This window comes from Rhineura floridana, chromosome 14 (genome assembly GCF_030035675.1).
Source record: "Rhineura floridana isolate rRhiFlo1 chromosome 14, rRhiFlo1.hap2, whole genome shotgun sequence".
Lineage (NCBI taxonomy): Eukaryota > Metazoa > Chordata > Lepidosauria > Squamata > Rhineuridae > Rhineura > Rhineura floridana.
The window spans coordinates 24475293-24495723 of record NC_084493.1 but is presented as its reverse complement, the minus strand read 5'-3'; the positions used below and the strand labels follow the sequence as shown (position 1 = coordinate 24495723).

Genomic DNA, 20431 nt, shown 5'->3' with positions numbered 1-20431 from the left:
CCTCTGGTGTGAGGCAGGTAAAGACGCAGCTGCAAAGGAACAATCGAGAACTTCAGGTGCCCTCCCGTTGCTCCCTGGCAAGTGCAGCTTGCTGATAAAGCCAATATTCATTGACAATGAGCCCCTCTGAAGTTATCTGTTTGCCAGTGCAGTCTGAACCCCACCTGCAAACGGATAGTTTCCCTCTGCAGACCAACTCTGCAGATAGTCTGCAGAAGAAAACTGTGTGTTTGCAGGTGAGTTCGAATCCAAACCCTATGACTGAGATCCTTTTTCACTGGGGATGCCTGGAATGAAACCTGGGACATCCTGCGTGCAAAGCATGTGCTCTACCCCCTGATCTACATCTCCTACTTATCGCCTTTACCCTCCTACTCCTCACCCAGTTGCTGCAGGAAAATGCGAGCCACCTTCTCTGGAAGTATCCTCCGTGCATGGATGAAGCGAGAGAGGTCGCCCCCAGCGCAAAATTCCATGATCAGGTAGATGTAGTCCTTGTCCCACTAAAAGGCAGACAAACACTGTCAGGCTTTTTAGAAATACAAACCCACTCCTACCTCTGTCAGATTCTCTTCTCTGTTTCCAAGTTCCTAGTCCTTATGAATGTGAATATATACATGGAAGCATTTGGGTGATGCCTAGTTAAGGCTGCAGTTCTCCATACACTAACCTGGAAATATGCCCTATTGAACACTGTGGGATTTACTTCTGAGTAAGCAGGGATAAAGTTGCACTGTCAATCTCAGGAGCCAGCAAGGCTGGCACTTCAAACAAGTATAATCACAGAAATAGCAGCAGATGCCCTTAATTTGTTCAGCATATATACCAACCTTGTTATACGTGTTGCCCATTGGAATAATCAGTAGGGTGGCGACACAAAGCATTCTCTGTGGTGGCACCCAGCTTATGGAACTCCCTCCCAGGTGATATCTACTTCACCCCCACAGCAGAAACACATGAGGAAGGCTAAGTATATATTTATTTGTCCAGGCATTTGGACCGTAACTGGAATTTATTCTGGGGGGCTGTTTTAAAGATATTTGTCGCTGCTGATTTTACAGTTTTAGTTATGGTTTTATTACTGTGCCCTTGTTTTATTTAGCTTGTGTTGTTAGCTACCTGATTGGAAGACGGACAAGATATAAAAATAACAAATAAATCAGGATGGCTAAACCATGGCACACATCCAGCCACAGGAAGTGCATCACCAGTCCCCACAGCTTTATCTTTTCAATCTGATCAGAAGATAAAAGTGTTCTACCTCCTCTTTAGAGAACAATCTGTAAAGAACAGATAGAGTGTTTTATTTCCTGATCAGGAAATGAAATTTCTCTGCCTGCCTTTTAGAGATCCTCTCTAAAGAGCAGACAGAGGGATCTTTTATCTCTGATCTTAGCTCCAGCCACAGTGCCAAGATAAAGCCTGCCTCAATCCCAGCCCAACCTCAGTTCCCCACCTGGAAGTATTTCAGCTCCACAATGTGAGGGTGGTGGATGGTCTTGAGGATCTTAATTTCCGTCAACAGGTTTTCCACGGACGCCTTGTTCAGGGTCTTCTTGCTCACGCACTTGATGGCAACCACCTCCCGGACGTTCTTCTAGGAAAGCAAAAAGAAAACCTATATCCAGGAGACCCTGACAGACTTAGATCACACCCAGGAGTGACAGCGGAGAATCAGTTTCAGCTCTTGCTGAAGTCTCTGTCTCTGATCAGGACCTGGGCTGGATGTGGCGATGAGGGAGAGGCTCTCTTCTGTGTAGTTTTTCTCTCTCATACATAAAGCTAGAACAGGACATCCAATAAGCTGAACGTTGGGAGATTCAGGACAGACAAAAGAAAATACTTCTTCAGGCAGCGCATAGTTAAACTATGGAATTTGCTCCCACAAGAGGCAGTGATGGCCACTTTGGATGGCTTTAAAAGGGGATTAGCCACATTCACAGAGGATAAGGCTATCAGTGGCTACTAGGCATGATGGCTGTGCTCTGCCTCCATAGTTGGAGGCAACATGCTTCCAAACACCAATTGCTGGAAACCACAGGAGGGGAGAGTTCTTAGGGCCTGCTTGCGGGCTTCCCATTGGCATCTGGTTGGCCACTGTGAGAACTAGAGAGAGGCCACTGCCGTGATCCAGCAGGCTGTTCTTATGTTCTGTTAAACCAGGGGTGAGGATCCTGTGGCCCTCCAGATGTTGATGGACTCCAACTCCCATCATCCCTGCCTATTAGCCATGGTGACTGGAGCTGAAGACCAACAACATCTGCTGTTAGCCACCTTGTGCTGACTCTGAACATAAAAACCTAAGAAAAACTTTGCTGCTTTGGACCAGAGGACTATTTTCTACAGCAAGAGTGGAGAAAACTTTTGGCTTCATGGACTAGATCCTTATCAGGATCAAACTTGTGGGCCAAATTTGACAGACAGCATCCCCTTCCAAGCAACTTTCCAGGGGTCACATGCCAGTGGCAAGCAGAGCCAGGAGGGAGGAACAAGAAGTGTAAATTTTACCTTTGGAGAGTAGGCTAGTTTCTAGACTCACACACACTTTTCTATCCTCTGTCATGGAAAGCTAGAGGTATAATAAGTGTTCAAGGACACATTTCAGGTTGGCAAAAATACTTCAGGAGGATTCAAAGTGGGGTCGGTGAGGAGTGTGGCCTGGTGAGAGTGGGTGTGGCTGAGAAGAGGATGCAGCCTGAGAAGAGTCCCAAGGACCGCAGATTGGGCTGGAGGCCACACGTGGCTTCTGGGTCTGATGTTCCACACCCCTGTTTCAGATACCTTGGGACCCAAACCATCAAAAATCAGTGACTATAAAAAGAACTTAAAAATTGACCTCTAACATTGCTTGTTGCTGTTGCTTTTTAAAAATTGGTTGACATGAAATAATCTGAAGGGCATCAACCCTTCAGTTAATCTCTAAAGTGAACCAACGCCCTCTACCAGATACACCCAGTTAAAGGAGGCTTTTCTATGTAATCTATGTAATCTAATCTACGCAATTTGATCATTTCTCCAATATGAATGTGTTTTTACATTCTACCTGATTTGCAGGTTTTAGATTTGCCTCATTTATATAAAGAAGCATCCATTAATGTTGTCAATTGGACTCTTTTTTTCTTGCTGTAATTAATAGTTATTTATGATTTAAACCAATCCAGCCTGTGTTCCACTTAAAAGCTTTGCAGTCACAGTCTTGACTAGATGTAGTTTGGACCAGGGCTGTGGAGTCGGAGTCGGGAGTAATTTTGGGTGGAGTCGGAGTCGGAGTCAGTAGAAATGTACCGACTCTGACTTCCAAATAAATTTTGATTGACAAGAAGCAATTTTGGGTGGAGTCGGACAGTAGAAAAATAGAGGCGTCGGAGTCGAAGGTTTGGCGTACCAACTCCACAGCCCTGGTTTGGACAGCCCCAGACACAACACGTTGCAGGAGTCTCACTAAGAGATTACTAGAGCGTGGATGGGTAAGGACAGCCAGGCCATTTTAATTGTCATAAATTAAACAATCTCACTCACTAATAATCTCTTGCATGCCACCTGATCATTATGTCATTTCATTATGTAACAGAATTAAAGATTTGGTACCTGGATTTGCTTATTGTTCCTCTTCTAGCTGCATGCCTCCACAACCCCTCCTCCCCCAAAACACTTCTTGTATCATTATGACTTACAGTCTAGGCCAGGGCCTCCCGAACTGTGGCCCGCAGACCACCAGTAGTCCATGAGCTTCATTCGATGATCCAAGGCATGCTGCATTAAATATTCATATGGACTTTTGGTTGTATTTTCTTGCTTCTGTTATTTCTTATACTGTATTTCATTGTATTACAAAATGAATTCCATGAAATGCAAATTCTAATACCATAAGATACGTCAGAAATAAGAGAAGCAGGAAAAAACTATTAAAAAAGGAATATAGCAATGGATTGTGCTAGATACAACTGCTATAACAGGCAGAAAAATCACAAAGCGGTTCACCAAGACCCTCAGCAATTTTCAAGTGGAGAAAAAAGTTTGGGAACCACTGATCTAACCCATCATTTAAAATTTTAAACTGCCTTGAGTGCTTCAGCAGAAAGACGGACAAGACTGTAATAAATAACTAATGATTGCCTTTACTTTTATGTGAAGAGATGTGGGGTATTGCAATTTCTAAGAATAAAATAAACTGGTCAAAGCAGAGCTCCTGGCTGAATTAGACCAAGCAGTAGACACTGTTGACTCCGATGTCAGTGAATCCGCTCTGGGTTTTTGTCTGAACTTTAAGGGGCTGTCCAAGGTGCTCTCAGTTTGGACAACAATCCAGAGCAGATTCCACTGCCCTACGGACATAGAAATGAAAGCTCCTTGAAAGTTCAGACTAAAACCTGGAGTGGATTCACTGCCCCACTGTCATCAGAGTCCCCATTCTCCACTGAGACCAAGGATCCCTCCTTCTTGTTCAACATCCAGACAGACATTTCTTGGAAATCCATGAGCACAGCACTGTCATGGGTCCCAAGGAGAATCTCTGGCAAGGTTGGGAGAATGGAGAAGGGGTTACCATCATTGGGGAGAACACTGCCAGCAGTGATGAAGGAAATGAGGGGGTTACAGAGGATGTGACTCCAGAAGCCCCAAAGCCGGCTGCTAGAGTTACGGCAGAAGGCTCAGACGGCCTTTCCTTATCTTAGCCGGCTGGTGAGGACTCTCTATAGGCATCAAGGCCAAGTGTAATGGCAGAAGAGATACGTGCTGACAAAAACATTGGAACTTCTCAGGCAGAGGGAAATGAAAGCGACTCAGCAGAGTCAGAAACTGGCATGTCTCCAAGGTTATGGAGATTAGAGAAGAGATAACTACAAGTAGACCAATTTTGTCCACCCCACCCCTTTCGTGGCCCCTGGCTTGCAGCTCATGCTGAAAACAGCCTGAGTTAATAGTGTTAAGTGCCCATCCTTTTCCGGTACAGTATTTAAGAAGTAGTACTGCTTGTATTTGCATCTGGAAAGGGGCATGGCTGGCTGGCTGGCAGGCATCTGGAATGGAACACTCCACATTGCAACACTGTTGCAGTTCCCACTTGTCATGACTAACAGCTGTTAATAGACTTCTCATATATGTATAATCCATTCGTCTTCATGCTAGTGGGTCACTATGGTACTTATAAAAAGAGAAAGACATAGAAAGATAAGGGAAAAAGGAGAAGGGCAGCGAGTACATGCTCTATAACCATATACCTGCCAACAGGTTAAAGCTTCATGCATTTGATCAAACAGATTCTAGCCCACAAAAAACAATCTGACACAATAAATCTGTCAGTCTTTAGGGTGCAACAAGACACTTTGTCGTTTCTAGGGAATCATATGGCCTGAAGAAGACAGAGAAAGAAGGGGGAGGCAAGGACCAGGGAGAAGAGAAAGAGGTACATATACAGTAGAAAATACATTAGAAAATATATAGTGTGTTGGTTTTAAGAGTATAGCCTGCCTGCTATATAGGAAGGATGTACTTTCAACATAAGTGGGCAGGGGAAGGGAACCAAGGGGCTGCCATTAATGTTGTGGAGGGCAGAGGGAGATATGGAGTGGGGAGGCAATTATGTCATCGGGGGAGATGGAAGTGCAACAGGGTGTTGATTGCCCCCAAACTGTCTCCCCATTCAAATAGTCTGGATAGCTGCGGTGACAGCTCCCCCGGGTTGAAAATGCTGCTTGTGAATGCCAGGTTGGTGAATGGCAAAACAATGGCCATGGCAAAACGATGGCCATTCAGGATTTGATCCTGGATGAGCACGCCGACCTGGCTTGTATCACAGAGACCTGGTTGGATGAAGCTTGGGGGGTTAATGTCTCCCAGCTTTGTCCGCCAGGTTTCTCTGTGCAGCAGCAAGCGAGACCTGGGGGACGGGGAGGTGGAGTTGCAGTAGTCTATTGTGATGCCATCCCCCTGACCAGGTGCCCTCTCCCACAGTCTTCGGGATTCGAATGTGTATACAGAGCTTGGAAGTAACTAGTTACAAGTAACAAATTACTTGTAATTCATTACTTTTTTGAGTAACGAGTGGGTAATTCCTTTACATTTTGATTGCAATAGAACTAGGAGTAATTTTACTACTTTTGTGGAGTAATTGTAACGTTTCCAGAATAACTTTTGGGCATTACTTGGGGGGAGCAGGGGAAGTCTTCTGCTCCTCTGATTTGTGGATGAAAATCATGTGCCTCAAACTGGGTTTCTGTGCTGTGTCGCTCTTTCCTCATGCTCTGTGGATGGGTAGGAGGCAACGAGGGAGGAGGCGGAGAGTGAGATGGGGTGGAGTGGAGAAAACAATTATTTTAAAAAACAGATAGTGGTGGTGAAGAATGGAGGGGAGGGGAAAATGATCCGGAGGTCAAGAACATGGATAAAGGAGGAGAAGGAGGCAGCAGCAGAATGGAGATAAAGAACTGTGGAGGTGAAAGATGACAGACAGACAGACAGACAGACAGACAGACAGACAGACAGACAGACAGACAGACAGACAGACAGACAGACAGACAGACAGACAGACAGACAGAGAGAGTGTGAGTGAGTGAGAGAGTGTGAGTGAGTGAGAGTGAGAGAGTGTGAGTGAGTGAGAGTGAGAGAGTGAGAGAGAGAGAGAGAGAGAGAGAGAGAGTGTACTGTGTTTGCTCTTGGCACACACAGTGGCCTCCACCACCCTCTCTGGCTACTGTGCTGCATTTGCAGTGTTTTAACTTTTTTGCATCTCAGGGGAAAATGTTTGCTTGAGTGAGTGTCCCTTAGTTGGTGGCAGGGCAGGGTCTGGGAGGTGGTTAAGTGAGAGAGATGATGCTGGCTGGCTGAGTGGGGGTGGTGGCACTTGGTTTGACGTGCAAAGATCTGAGTAGTGTCCTCAGCCCCCCCTTACCAGCGGAGAGACCACCACTGATATCTTATGAATAAAAATAATTATTCTACTACCTCTGTATGTGTTTGTTTATTTTTAATGCTGTTTTAGGCTGCTTAGATGTACAGCAGCCAAGACCAGCACCTTGTAGGCTTTTTTAAAAAAAGTAACTGAAATGTAATTGTAGTGATTACTTTGGAGGAAAAGTAAAGTAATCAGTTACTTTCAGAGCAATTGTAATTGTAACAGTAATTACTACTTTTTTGAACCATGTAACTGTAACTGTAATTTATTACTTTTTAAAAGTAATCTTCCAAGCTCTGTGTGTATATTTGAAGTTGGATGCCCAGGACAGAATAGGGATTCTGTTGGTGTACCGCCCACCCCGCTGCTCAACAGTCTCCCTTCCTGAGCTAGCCGGGGTAGTCTCGGGGTTGGTGTTGGAGTCCCCTCGGCTTGTGGTATTGGGTGACTTCAACATCCATGCCGAGACTGCTCTGTCGGGAGTAGCTCAGGATTTCATGGCCTCCATGGCAACCATGGGTCTGTCCCAAGTATTATCTGGCCCCACTCATGTCACTGGTCACACTTTGGACCTTGTTTTCTGTGTTGGATGGGATGATGGTGATCTTGGTGTGGAGGAACTTTCTATAGTTCCATTGTCATGGACAGATCACTACCTGGTTGGGTTTAGACTCACTGGGACTCAGAACCTCTGCAGGGGTGGGGGACCGATTAAGATGGTCTGCCCCAGGAGGCTGATGGATCCGGATGGTTTTCTGATGGCTCTTGGGGATTTTCCTGTCACTGTAGCAGGTGATTCTGTCAAAGCCCTGGTTGACCTCTGGAATGGGGAAATGACCAGGGTGGTGGACATGATCGCTCCTGAGCGTCCCCTCTTATGGAGTGGAGCCAAACCAGCTCCCTGGTTTACCAGGAAGCTGGCAGCGATGAAACGAATAAGATGGGGACTTGAGCGACGTTGGCGGAAGACTCGGTGCAAGTCTGACCGAACACGGGCTAGAGCCTATCTGAAGGCCTACTCCGTGGCAGTGCAGGCTAAGAAGAAAGTTTTCTTTTCTGCCACCACTGTGTCTGCTGGGAGCCGTCCAGCGGAGCTGTTTTGAGTGGTCAGGGGTCTTTTAAACTCTGCCCCCCAGGAGGGTAATATAGACCACTCAACAGCCCGCTGTCAAGAATTTGCACGGCACTTTGCAGATAAAGTCGCTCAGATTCGCTCCGACTTGGACGCTAAAATTGATACAATCTCAGGGGATGTCACTTTGGCTCCTGCTTGTCCAATAATAATGGATTCCTTTCAATTTGTACAGCCCGAGGATGTGGACAAGATCCTTGGAGTGGTGAGAGCCACCACATTTCTGCTGGATCCTTGCCCTTCCTGGCTCATTAAAAGTGCCAGAGGGGGACTGGCCGAGCAGGTGAGGGGAGTAGTCGATGGCTCTTTACAACAAGGCAGAACTCCATCATGCCTAAAAGAGGCAGTTGTACGGCCTTTGTTGAAAAAGCCCTGGATCCCTCCATAATGGGAAATTATCGGCCAGTCTCCAACATTCCATTTTTGGGCAAGGTAATAGAGCGTGTGGTGGCTGCCCAGCTCCAGAGATTCTTGGATGAAACGGATTATCTGGATCCATTTCAGTCTGGTTTCAGGCCTGGTTATGGGACAGAGACAGCTTTGGTCGCCTTGGTGGATGACCTTCGCAGAGAGCTGGACAGGGGGAGTGTGTCCCTGTTAGTTCTACTGGACCTCTCAGCGGCTTTTGATACCATCGACCATGGTATCCTTCTGGATCGCCTTGCTGGGATGGGACTTGGGGGCACCATGTTACGATGGCTCCATTCCTTTCTGGAGGGACGAACTCAGAAGGTGGTGCTGGGGGACTCCTGTTCGACCCCTTGGCCGTTGACCTATGGGGTCCCTCAGGGTTCAGTTTTGTCCCCCATGTTATTTAACATCTATATGAAACTGCTGGGAGAGGTTGTCCGGGGGTTTGGGGTTCGGTGCCATCAGTATGCGGATGACACCCAACTCTATTTCTCCTTTCCACCTAAAGCCAAGGAAGCTGTTCTGGTCCTGAACCAGTGCCTGGCATCAGTGATGGACTGGATGAGGGCGAACAAATTGAAACTAAATCCAGACAAGACAGAGGTGCTCCTGGTCAGTCGAAGGGCAGATCAGGGAATAGGGATTCAGCCTGTGCTGGATGGGGTTACACTCCCCCTGAAGACACAGGTTCGCAGTTTGGGTGTGCTCCTAGACTCAGCTCTGAACTTGGAGGCCCAGGTCTCGGCCGTGGCCAGGAGTGCCTTTGCCCAGTTACGACTAGTGCGCCAGCTGTGCCCGTTCCTGGAAATGCCTGATTTGACTATGGTGATGCATGCCTTAGTTACATCCCATTTAGACTACTGTAACGTGCTCTACGTGTGGCTGCCTTTGTAGACTGTTCGGAAACTTAAACTGGTACAAAGAGCTGCAGCCAGAGTATTAACAGGGGCTGGTTACAGGAACCATACAACTCCCTTGTTACAACAGCTCCACTGGCTGCCAGTTTGTTTCCGGTCACAATTCAAAGCGCTGGTTTTGACCTTTAAAGCCCTATATGGCCCAGGTCCAGGCTATTTGTCAGACCGTATCTCCCTATACGAGCCTGCCTGGGCCCTGAGATCTTCAGGAGAGGCCCTTCTCTCAGTCCCAACACCCGCAAGTGCAATTGGTGGGGACATGAGATAGGGCCTTCTCGGTGGCTGCTCCTAGGTTCTGGAACTCCCTTCCTAGGGAGGCACGAATGCCCCCCTCCTTGCCATCCTTCCGTCGGCAAGTAAAGACTTTTTTATTCCAACAGGCTTTTGGGATAGAAGCTGTTTAGGATTGGGCTTTACAAAGCTTGTTTTATTGTTTTATATTATTATTTGTATTATTTTAAATTGTTTTTAGATTTTTAAGTGCCTTTTACAGTTTTAAGGTTGTGCATAGTTTAATTGTATTTTAATTGTATATTTTCTATGTTTTTAACTACATATAGTTCTATTTGTAAGCCGCCCTGAGTTCCAGTTTGGAAAAAGGGCAGGGTAAAAATAAAGTTTCGATTTAATTCAATTCTATAAAACGAGTCCAACCTCAGAGGTTGGGGTTAAACGTCCATCCCAGGTCTAAAAGGTTGAGGGCTAGACTTAATCTGTGTTAAGTGAACCTGAGTCTTACCATGTTCTTGTTGGCTATAAAAGAGTCTATCAGTGGCTACTAACCCTGATGGCTATGCTCTGCCTCCATAGTCGGAGGCAGTTTGGCTCTGTATACCAGCTGCTAGGAACCTCAGGAAGGGAGAGTGCTCTTGCGTTCAGGTCCTGCTTATGGGCTTCCCATGGGCATCTGATTGGCCACTGTGAGAACAAGAGGCTGAATTAGATGGGCCCCTGGCATGATCCAGCAGGGCTCTTCTTATACAGTTATGAGACTGCAGTGCACTCTTGCTCCAGAACGCAAAATTGCATTGCTGGCAAGCTCAGAGCAAAGGTCTCCCTAGTCCAGCATTTGTTGCAAGAACCTCAGCATCCAGCAGGCACCTGCTTAACGCAAGCAGAGCCCTGCTGGATGAGACAGAGAATATGTCCAAGCCAGCACTCTGCCTCCAACAGTGGTCAGTCAAGACACCTGCAGGAAAGGCCAAAGGTAGAGCATGAAGTCAACAGCCACCCTCTCCCAGCAATGGTTATTCAGAGGTACACTGTCTTTGAACGCAGAAGCTCCATTGAGCCATCGCAGTAGCCAACAGCCATCAACAGACAAGCAACAGGCATTCACAGGTATTATTATTATTATTACTATTAACATTTATAACCCATCCTTCCCCCAAAGGTCCCAGGGCAGGTTACAAGTTTAAAATACAACATTAATAACAATGAAAAAAACAACCTATACAAGGTATACTTCTACTGAACATGGAGGTTCCACATTGCAATCAATGCCTCTTGATTCTACATAGGCATTAAATACACTAATTCCTTGTCACTCAGGCGTTTATCCCAACCCTCCTTTCAAAGCCCCTCTAAGCGAGAGTCCCACGATCGACCTCATTCTACCCACCAGTCTCTGTTCTCCGATCACCAGCCTCCCCCTGACTGTCAAGGCCGCTAGGACCATCCCAACCTCCTCCTCCTCCTCCCTGCTTACTAACCTTCCTGTAGGCTTTGAAGACAGTGGCGTAAGTGCCACTGCCCAGCCTCTCGGTCAGGATGAAATCTTCCAGCTGCGGGGGTGCCCAGCCGGCCCCGGCCATCCCGCCGGCCACCCCATGCACCGCAAGGCTTGCAAACCGAAACTTCCCCTCTCTGGGACCATGCAAGAGGCGAAGGCGGCGAGAACCTTTCTCTGTCTCTCGCTTCCTGGTTTGCTTCTTAAAGGGCCTGCAGGAGACAGAGAAGCCCGAGCAGTAGCCATCCTTCTCACTCCCCCTGGTGGCGGTCAGCTGAAATGGCAGGATGGGTTCGCGACAACTCCGTTTTCTTCGCAGGCCCGTCATTGAGGTTGTAGACCCGTGCACGTACACGTTAGGGCGGGGGTTCCCAAACGGTGTCCCTCGAGCTTCATTCGGGTGGATCGCACCATATCTGCAGAGGTTTGTGGTTGAAGACAGGAGCCAGCACATCCCTGGCATTAAATATTCAAGTTGATCTGAATCGTATTTTAATTGTACAGTACATTACAATTGTTACAACGGGCAGAAAAATTGTAAAGTGGCCTCTTAGCAATTTTCAAGTGCTTTGTGTGGAGCGGTGGGTGTGAGTACTAGAAACATGCGCCATCTCTGTTATCTTTTGGGCGCCTATTGAAGACCTTCCTCTTTCAACAAGCCTGTTAAGTTGACACCTTGCTGTTTAATATGTTTTTTTTAAAAAAAAAAATTAAAGATGTTTTGAAAACTTTTTTTAAAATGTTTTTAAAGTTGTTTTGTTTTAATGTATTTTAAAGTCTGTTTTTATGATGTTTAAAAGTCTTTTAAGTGCTTTTGTTTGCCGCCATGGGCTTCTGCTGGGAGGAAGGGTGCGCCACCTTCCAGAGACCGCTACAGTCTGGTGGGTTTGTGCAGACGTAAACTTATGAAGCTGCCGTGTCCTGAGTCAGACCATTGTCCTGAGTCAGACCATTTCCCTCACCCATATGTATTTACTTATGTCCAGATCTTAAGAGATGTGTTGGAGGAAAAGTCAGTAATGTCAGCAGCGTTCATTGCTAATAACCAAGCCCCGCTCCTCCCCTTTCCAGGGATTTTTTTCTACTGTGTCAGCTAGGTTGCAGTGAGGTGAGTGTCTCCTGGGCTTATGATTCTGTGTTTTTTATCTCTTCTTGGTAGTTTTTTTAATATCCCTCACCCAAAATCAACCTTTGTTGTACCTACCGTTCATGGTGCCTATCGCTCTGAATTAGGAATGTCAAGTGCCCAGTTCTGAGGATTTTCACCCACTCTATGTAAGCCTCTAAAGGGCTCCTCCAGACTGGTGGTTTTTTGCACAGCAACATCTTGAGGGCCGCAGGTTCCAACCCCCTGGTCTCCCTGATGAAAGGGCTGGGGCACACTTTTTGGGACATGTCCTATGCACAGGCATTTGACACTTTGGAGATGGGCAGTCAGTGAGTGGCAGCAGCTCTCCAGGATTTCAGACAGGGTCTTTCTTTCCGACCCCTTCATGGAAATGCCGGGGATTGCACTCAGGCCCTTTTTCTCTCTACCACTGAGCTACAGTACCTTGGAAGGTACATGTTTTCTACTGTATATGGACAGAGGAAGGGCTTCATTTAGAAACGTTGCTTAATGTATAATAACCAGAAAGGACTGTTTTTCTGTTGTTTGTTTGTAGGTCTGGGACAGACCTTTGTCAGGGAAGGGGTTAGTGTTATGGGTATCAGGTTGAGATAGATGATTTCTATGAGTCCCCTTCCAGCCTCTGATTTGGAACCCTGTACCTGGAGGTGGGCTCTGCAGCCAAGAAACCTGCTCTGCTGGTCAGTTAAGTTCCCTTTGTTGTTTAATAGAGTGGCCAGGTGAGCTAATGGGTCTGAGTGTCAAGTGCCCATTAACTGGGCCAGGGGGATCCTATAGTTACTGAAACTCTTCAGGACAGCCCCCTCCCTCCTGGGGTCCAGGAGTTGCTTGTGTTTTTAGTTTGAGTTGGAGAAAAGGCTGGGAACTGGAGACGGGCAGAGAGGCGGACTCCCTGCACCATGACCTTAGGATGCCTCTGGTAAGCCTGATAGAAAAGCAAAATATTGGACTGCTTATGCTTTGAACCCCTCCATGTTATACTCAGGTTGGAATGTGTATAAATAAATACACCGTATTTCATAAAGACACCACAGTCTCCACTGGCCTTTCCAAGGAAATTAAAACCTGGGTAAGCTCAGGGACCCTGGAGATCTCTCTCCAGAGATTGGGGTGGCACACAAGAATATAAAAGGAAGTTGGGATGGCATTCCTTTAGAAATGTTGCATAACGGATAATAACCTGATTTGTTATTAGAGGAATGAAGATATGAAAACAGTGAAGAAGTCTCCAATAACAACAGTAATCCACATAGAAAAGCTACAAATGGAAAATGGCATCTTAATTACAACCCGAACAAACTTGCGCTACTGAACCTTCCCTTTTACAGATTTAAAGAAAAAGCTGCCATTAGAAAGCAAAGAATTTGCTCTGCTCTCCAGTCGCTAAGTCGCTAGGCCTGACGACATTCTGAAGGTTGAACAGCTTTATAACACCTCATTAAATACGTCTGTTCTATTTACCTTCAAGACGCCTGCAACAACTGCTTGGTTAATTGCCAATAAATCCTTCCTTAGCAGACATGGTATATTGGTCCAGAGGCATTTCACAAACCAGGCAAAACCTACTCCCTTGCTTACCATGACAGCTTTACAAACAAAACCTAATCCTTCATCTTTAAAAGGGAAGCCGTCCCTGAACAGAAGAAACATCAAACTCTGGAGGCCTGGTGTTATCTCTGGACAGAACTCCTTTTACCAGCCTCCAAAATTCGATTCCTTCTTCACCACCAACTAGTCAAACCATTCCGGTAAACAATTTAATCTCTTTTTCTTTAGAAAAACAAAACTCGGTAACTTTAAACGCAACCCTTTCTGATCTTGTTACGGTAGACGAGTTAAGCCCTTCCCCGCTCCCAGCCTCCTCCCTAGCACAGATGCAAGCTCTCCCTTCCCCGGTAAATTCTATGTTGAATCAAGAAGCTTTGTTTGATTTTGCATGTGAAGGAGAGGAGGAATTACTAACAAGCTTCCACACATTTACAGACTGCGAACAAAGTGAGGTTATCAACAAACTTCAAAATTTGTTAAATAACCTCAGGGCCAAAAGGACTGGTTCTAGACATCTAGAGGATTTTGAATTAGGTTCTTCTTCTAACATCCAAATATCCCCTACAAAAACCTCAACTGTTGTATTGTCTCCTTTTATTTCAGATGTCTCTAGGCCTAGCACATCTTGTGACGTAATAATTCACGAGGTTCCTGATAATATCTGACAACCCCGGATACTATCCGAATCTTTGAATTCAACTCGGGAACCATCTGAGGAAATAGCAGATTTTTTCTCCAGATATTTAAACGGTGAACCCCCAGTGAACTGTGACTCTTTGTGTGGAAGTGTAATCCCAAATCTAACTCAGTTTAAAATAATTTCTTGGAATGTTGCCAGCTGGGCCTCAAAATTCAATTGCCCAGGGTGTGTAGAATTTCTAAGAGCCTTTGAAGTGATATGCTTGCAAGAAACCTTGTCTACAAACAATATTGCCCTTCGTGACTTTGTAACCATTGAACTATTTGCCAAACAGGTGGCAAGTAGAGGTAGACCCAGGGCTGGTATAGCAATCCTAATATCCAATTCATTAGACGCAAAAATTGAGAAACTTGACCCATGTGAGAACATTGCAATTGCGGCTCTCCTAAGATTAAAACACTGCCTCATCTTAATAATCAATGTGTATATCCCCCCGTTTACTCTTAAGGACAACATAATATTACTTTGGCAACATTTGGAAACTTACATAGTAACATTAGAACAAAAATACCCAAAAGCTCAAGTTATAATCACTGGGGATCTAAACGCTAGATTGGGCCCGGATAATGTCACTCTGGCTTCATCCCCATTATGGGGTGAAACAAACACGAAACATTTAATTCCAAGTTATACAAGAAAGTCCAAAGATGATAAGATTAATTTTGCTGCTACATGTTTGATCCAACTAGTGTCTCGGCTAAATCTAATACCGTATATTCCGGCGTATAAGACGACTGGGCGTATAAGACGACCCCCAACTTTTCCAGTTAAAATATAGAGTTTGGGATATACTCACCGTATAAGACTACCCCTGCTTATGACATGCAGGTACTTAGCAGGAAAACTGTCACTTATAAACATAAGGCTGTTTGTCATCAAACATGTAAACATAAAACAGTGCAAGTGGATTAAACTTTTCCTAATTCACTCTAAAGCTAAAAGGAAGGAAATTCCCTAACGGCTCTCAGGGAGACCGCGGCTGCAGCTCCTTTCATTTTTTCCCCCAGTAAATTGCCTACGGCTTTCAGGGAGGCTGCGGCTGCGGCTCCTTTTGTTCTCTGGCGGCTGAAGCAGCTCTAATCAGGAGCTTGCGATCGCGGCTTCCTGGCCCACTCCGCGGCATTTTTTCCTGACTTCTTCGGCTTACTTACATAAGGAGCCTGTACATACGGCTTCCTTTGCCTCCTGAAGCTCAGTGACGTTACCGGAAACCGCGGCTGCGGTTCTCCCCCCCTCAGCAAGCCACCTAGAATTAACTGAGAGCTTGCGGCTGCTGCTCTCAGTATTGCTGCCACTTTACCTTTTTCATGGCAGCTCCAGAGCCTGCAGCTGCGGCTCTGTGTCAGAGCCCCTATCTGGGAGGGTTGCTCCGCCTCCCCCGGCTCGTCTGCGGCATCTTAAGCCTACCGCAACTGCCTTTAGAGCCCGCAGCTGCGGCTCATTCTTTCCCTCGTTTGCTGAGCCCAATCATGCTCTCGCAGCCCAGCGGCCCCAGAGTTTTGGTTTGAGACTGTCTTGTGCTTGCTGGTGCGTTCCTATGACCGCCATTGCTTCTTTATCACCCCAAGCTTCTCTGATTGGCCAATTTTCCCGCTGTTTTTTGCGGCCGCCATTTTATTTGTCTCTTTCTGTCTAGTCAGTTACAGTGCCAAAAAGCGGGGTCTCAATTACACGGGCTGTAGTTTGCAGAGCCAAGGCTTTCTGGCAGCCCCACAGCGTGATTTACATAGCTTTCTCTCTGCTACTGCTGCTGCCTCTTGCGACTATTTGAATACTGCAGCTGCTTGAAGCTGTTGATACTATACCAAAACTGTTTGACAAAGACTGTCCATACTATACAAAAGGCTCGGAAGTTTCAGCACCCGCCCTATAAGACGACACCCGGCGTATAAGACGACCCCCGACTTTTGAGAAGATTTTCCTGGGTTAAAAAGTCGTCTTATACGCCGGAATATACGGTAATTGTCAATGGGCACGAAGCAATTGATCCGACCGCAGAGTTTACTTTTATTTCGGGACAAGGAAGCAGTGCGATCGATTATGTGCTGATTTCCCCTTTTTTATTCTCACTTATTACCAATTTTACAATTGGTGATAGGTTGGAAAGTGATCACCTACCCCTATTACTCAATCTGTCGCTATCTAGGGAAAGTATTAATCTTAAAAAACCACCAAGTAATAATTCAAGACCTGTAATTTATACCAAAAGACCACAGTGGACCGCTCATACCATCTCCAAGCTGAATAACTTTTTAATCTCCCAAAAGGCCCTAACTATTAGAAATAGGATAATAACATCAAATAGAACTTCAAAGTCCCTGTCAGATTACTCATTATTAATTCTTGCTCTAGTAAAAACCCTGGGTGTGCCAAAACGTCCCCGCCACCTAGATAATTCGAATTACCCCAGATGGTTCCACAAAGAATGTAAGGACACTAAACAGCCGCTAAGAAGAATATATCACACTTATAGGGAATCAAAGGCAAAAACCCTTCCATCAGAATATTTTGTGGTAAAGAAGAATTATAAAGATTTAATAGTTCGCAAAAAAAGACAGGCTCAACAGGAAAGCTGGAAGTCTTTAATAAATGCTTCCCTAAATAATAACACAAAGCTTTTTTGGGCCCTAGTTACAAATGCTCTAGGTTCCAATGCCCCCTCGCAATGTACTATTCCACCTGAAATTTGGGAGCGCTACTTTTCACTGCAATTTTCAAAATACGAAGATAAGCCAAGATGGAATTTATTTAGCCCAAGTCCATATACCCTACCAGATTGGCCCCCGATAGAGCAGGAAGAGGTAGCTATACTGATTAAAAATCTGAAAAATGGAAAGGCCCCAGGCATTGATGTGATTCTTCCTGAAATGCTAAAAAGTAACATCCAATGGTGGGCCCCACTACTTGCCTCTCTATTCACCCAGATAAATCTGACCGGGATAATCCCCTCATCTTGGCTTGAGGCGGTGATTATCCCCATATATAAGAAAGGAGATAGAGGGGATCCTGCAAACTATAGGCCCATCAGCCTCCTCTCAGTGGTGGGTAAGATATATGTGAGTCTTTTAAACGCTAGACTCCAATACTGGTTAGAGGAGGAAAATATACTGGGCAATGAACAAGCAGGTTTTCGTAAGAATAGATCCACCATTGAGCATTGTTTAGTACTAAGATACTTGGCTGAAAAATATATGAGTGGAACAAATAGAGGCCTATTTGTAGCTTTCATAGACCTCAAAACAGCATTTGACTCAGTCCCAAGAGATCTATTGTGGGCAAAATTATCTAAGACCTCAATTGATAAGAGGTTGCTATTTTTGATCAGCCAACTCTACAAATGTACGTCGATAAGAGTGAGATATGGGCCAGACGGAAATTTAACTAGATCTATCGTCGCAAATGTTGGTGTACGTCAAGGCTGTGCTCTGGCTCCAGACCTGTTTAATCTTTTTCTTAACGACCTAAACATCAAATGTTACAACGAAAATTTGCACTCCCCTAACATTGCAGGAATGAGCTGCCCTCTGTTATTATACGCAGATGACATGGTCCTAATGTCTTTTTCCGAAGTAGGCCTCAAACGCCTTCTTCGAATTTTCATAATCTATTGCGAACAAAATTCTCTCACCATTAACTATACAAAATCAAAAATAATGGCTTTTTCTAAAAAAAGGGCACTACAGCAGTGGAAAATAAAAGGAAAATTGTTTGTTCAGGTCCACGAATACAAATACCTAGGGATTATATTCACCTCTACACTCTCTTGGACTACCCATATTAAGGCTGCGATCCAAGTAGCACAAAACATCTCTAAAGCCCTAATTAGATTTTTCTATACCAAAGGAGGCTGCTTTATCCCAGCAGTCTCCAAAGTTTTCAAATCTAAAATTATTTCACAACTCCTTTATGGTATCCCAATATGGGTTACACACTTCAACAAAAGAATTGAAGCAGTTCTCTCAGATTTTCTTTTAAACATCTTCGGCTCCCCAAAATGTGCCTCTTCAGCGGGCCTCTGACTAGAGGCGGGATTCAGTTCATTAGAGTGCACCGCCTGGTTGCAAGCCTTTAAATTTTGGCTCAAGGTAGCCTATTCCGGGCCCTCTTTTGGGCTCCCACATCTATTATGGGATGATCCGTTTGAAAGACCTTGGTTTAAAATATTTAACGCAAAGCTAAATCTTCTAGGCCTATCCAAAGAACTATTGTCATCTTGGAGCTTTAAACTGGCCACATCTGTTATTAGCCGACGTATAAAGGACCTTGATAGACAATATCTATTTTCTAAGGCCAAAACATCTTGCTCTCCGATTTGTTTTGACTTGAATTTTCGTTTTCCAATGCATGCGTCATACTTAGAAACACTAACCTTCCCTCAATATAGATTCCTTTTCTCCAGAGCGAGATTCAATTGCCTACCCTCTGCTCTTTTAACGGGACGGTTTCAAGGTATTGCACGAGATAATCGCTTCTGCATTTGTAATTCAAACTCAGCTGAAACGCTAGAACACGTATTTCTTAATTGCGAGCTATACCAAGATTTAAGAACTAAAATTATCTTACCCCTTATTTCAGGGTATCAGGAACAAACCCCAAATTGGTTTGTTCACTACCTTTTATCTGATAATGATAACTCTATAACTAAACAAGTAGCTAAATTTCTTTATATATGTCAGCTCTACACTGCATCAGCAGTGTCAGGGGGGGCTGGAAATTCCTGGGTCTTTGGCAGGGAAGGAAAGTCCTTAGCCAGCAGTCGGGTTGTAAATCTGCCAGGCCTATCCGGAGCGTACTTGCCGAGTCAGAAGTCCAGAAGCGAGGTCAGTGGAGGTCCGGGATCAATTGCCAAGGAGGTCAGTCAAAGAGATGCTGCAGGGAAACTAGGTCTACACAAAGCCACGCCTGACGTTGCAGTCAGCAACAAGCTGCAGCCAAGGTGTGCCTTATAAAGAGCAGGATGGACAGCAGGTGTGAGCCCTCAGCGTTTGGGCCTTAAGGAGACAGGCCTGCCTCTCTTCTGCCTGACCTTCTGCTGTCTACGTTCTGCAGGTGAGGGGGGAGTATCCTGTGCACTGTCTGTGTCTGGCTGCAGGGCCTCTGCTGTCCCTGGGGTGCTCTGCAGCTGAGGGGCAGAAGGAGCTGGATTCTCAGGAGGCTCCTCCGTGTCTCCTGCTGCTCCTGGGTCTGCTGCTGTTACTCCCGAGTCATCCTCATCTGAGGAGTCCTCTGACGGGGCCATGACACTATCCCCCGCCCCACGACCAACCCTCCGCCTCCCGCCGGGGCCCGGCTTATCCGGGTAGCGCTGGTGGAAGCGCCGGACCAGATGAGGGGCATGCACCTGCGCCGCATCTTCCCATGAGCGTTCCTCAGGGCCGTACCCCTGCCAGTCTATGAGGTACTGGAGGCGGCCCCGATGCCTCCGGGAGTCCAGGATCTGCGCCATTTTGAATTCCTCTTCCCCGTTGACTTGTATCGGTGGTGGGGGCCGTGGTTGACTACCCAAGGGGTGAGGCGGGAGAGTGGTGAAAGGATTTTTGTGCAGTCCCCACCCTTTCCCCACAGAGTCAGGATACACGTTATAGTGCTTTTTACTTCAGACGTTGCACAAACAGAAGATAAACAGCATTTGTTTGATATATACAGTCAACAGTCTATTTACAGGTTGCTTACAGTAGCACAGCCAGAGGTTCAGTGTGCTCGTGTAGTCCTTTCGCTTTCCCAACAGCAAAACCCGTCCGTGATTAGAACATCAGCATGCCAAGCAAAACAGCAGCAGTCCTTGAGCATTGGAGATATGGAGAGCATCAGCAACTCAACTAGCTCTGGGTCTCTCTCTCTCTTTTATTACCCAAACAGACAGGATGATTTAGCCTGTCCCACCCTTAATTACTCACACCTGTCAGCTTGTCTTGGCATCTGTTGCTATTAACCCTTCAATCACAGTTCCTTGTAAAACAACATATTCTT

General features: G+C 45.8%; 1 protein-coding gene across 1 annotated transcript; it reads right to left on the bottom strand.

The window, feature by feature from the left end:
- Positions 1 to 371: 371 nt before the first annotated feature.
- ULK3 (unc-51 like kinase 3) lies at positions 372 to 20173 on the bottom strand. The gene is made up of 4 exons (XM_061595868.1): positions 20135 to 20173; positions 11068 to 11500; positions 1457 to 1597; positions 372 to 503 (listed from the first exon to the last, which is right to left on the bottom strand). The coding sequence occupies exons 2-4, from the start codon at positions 11410 to 11412 to the stop codon at positions 372 to 374; spliced, it is 618 nt and encodes a 205-aa protein (XP_061451852.1). The 5' UTR covers positions 11413 to 11500; positions 20135 to 20173.
- Between the last annotated feature and the right edge of the window lie 258 nt (positions 20174 to 20431).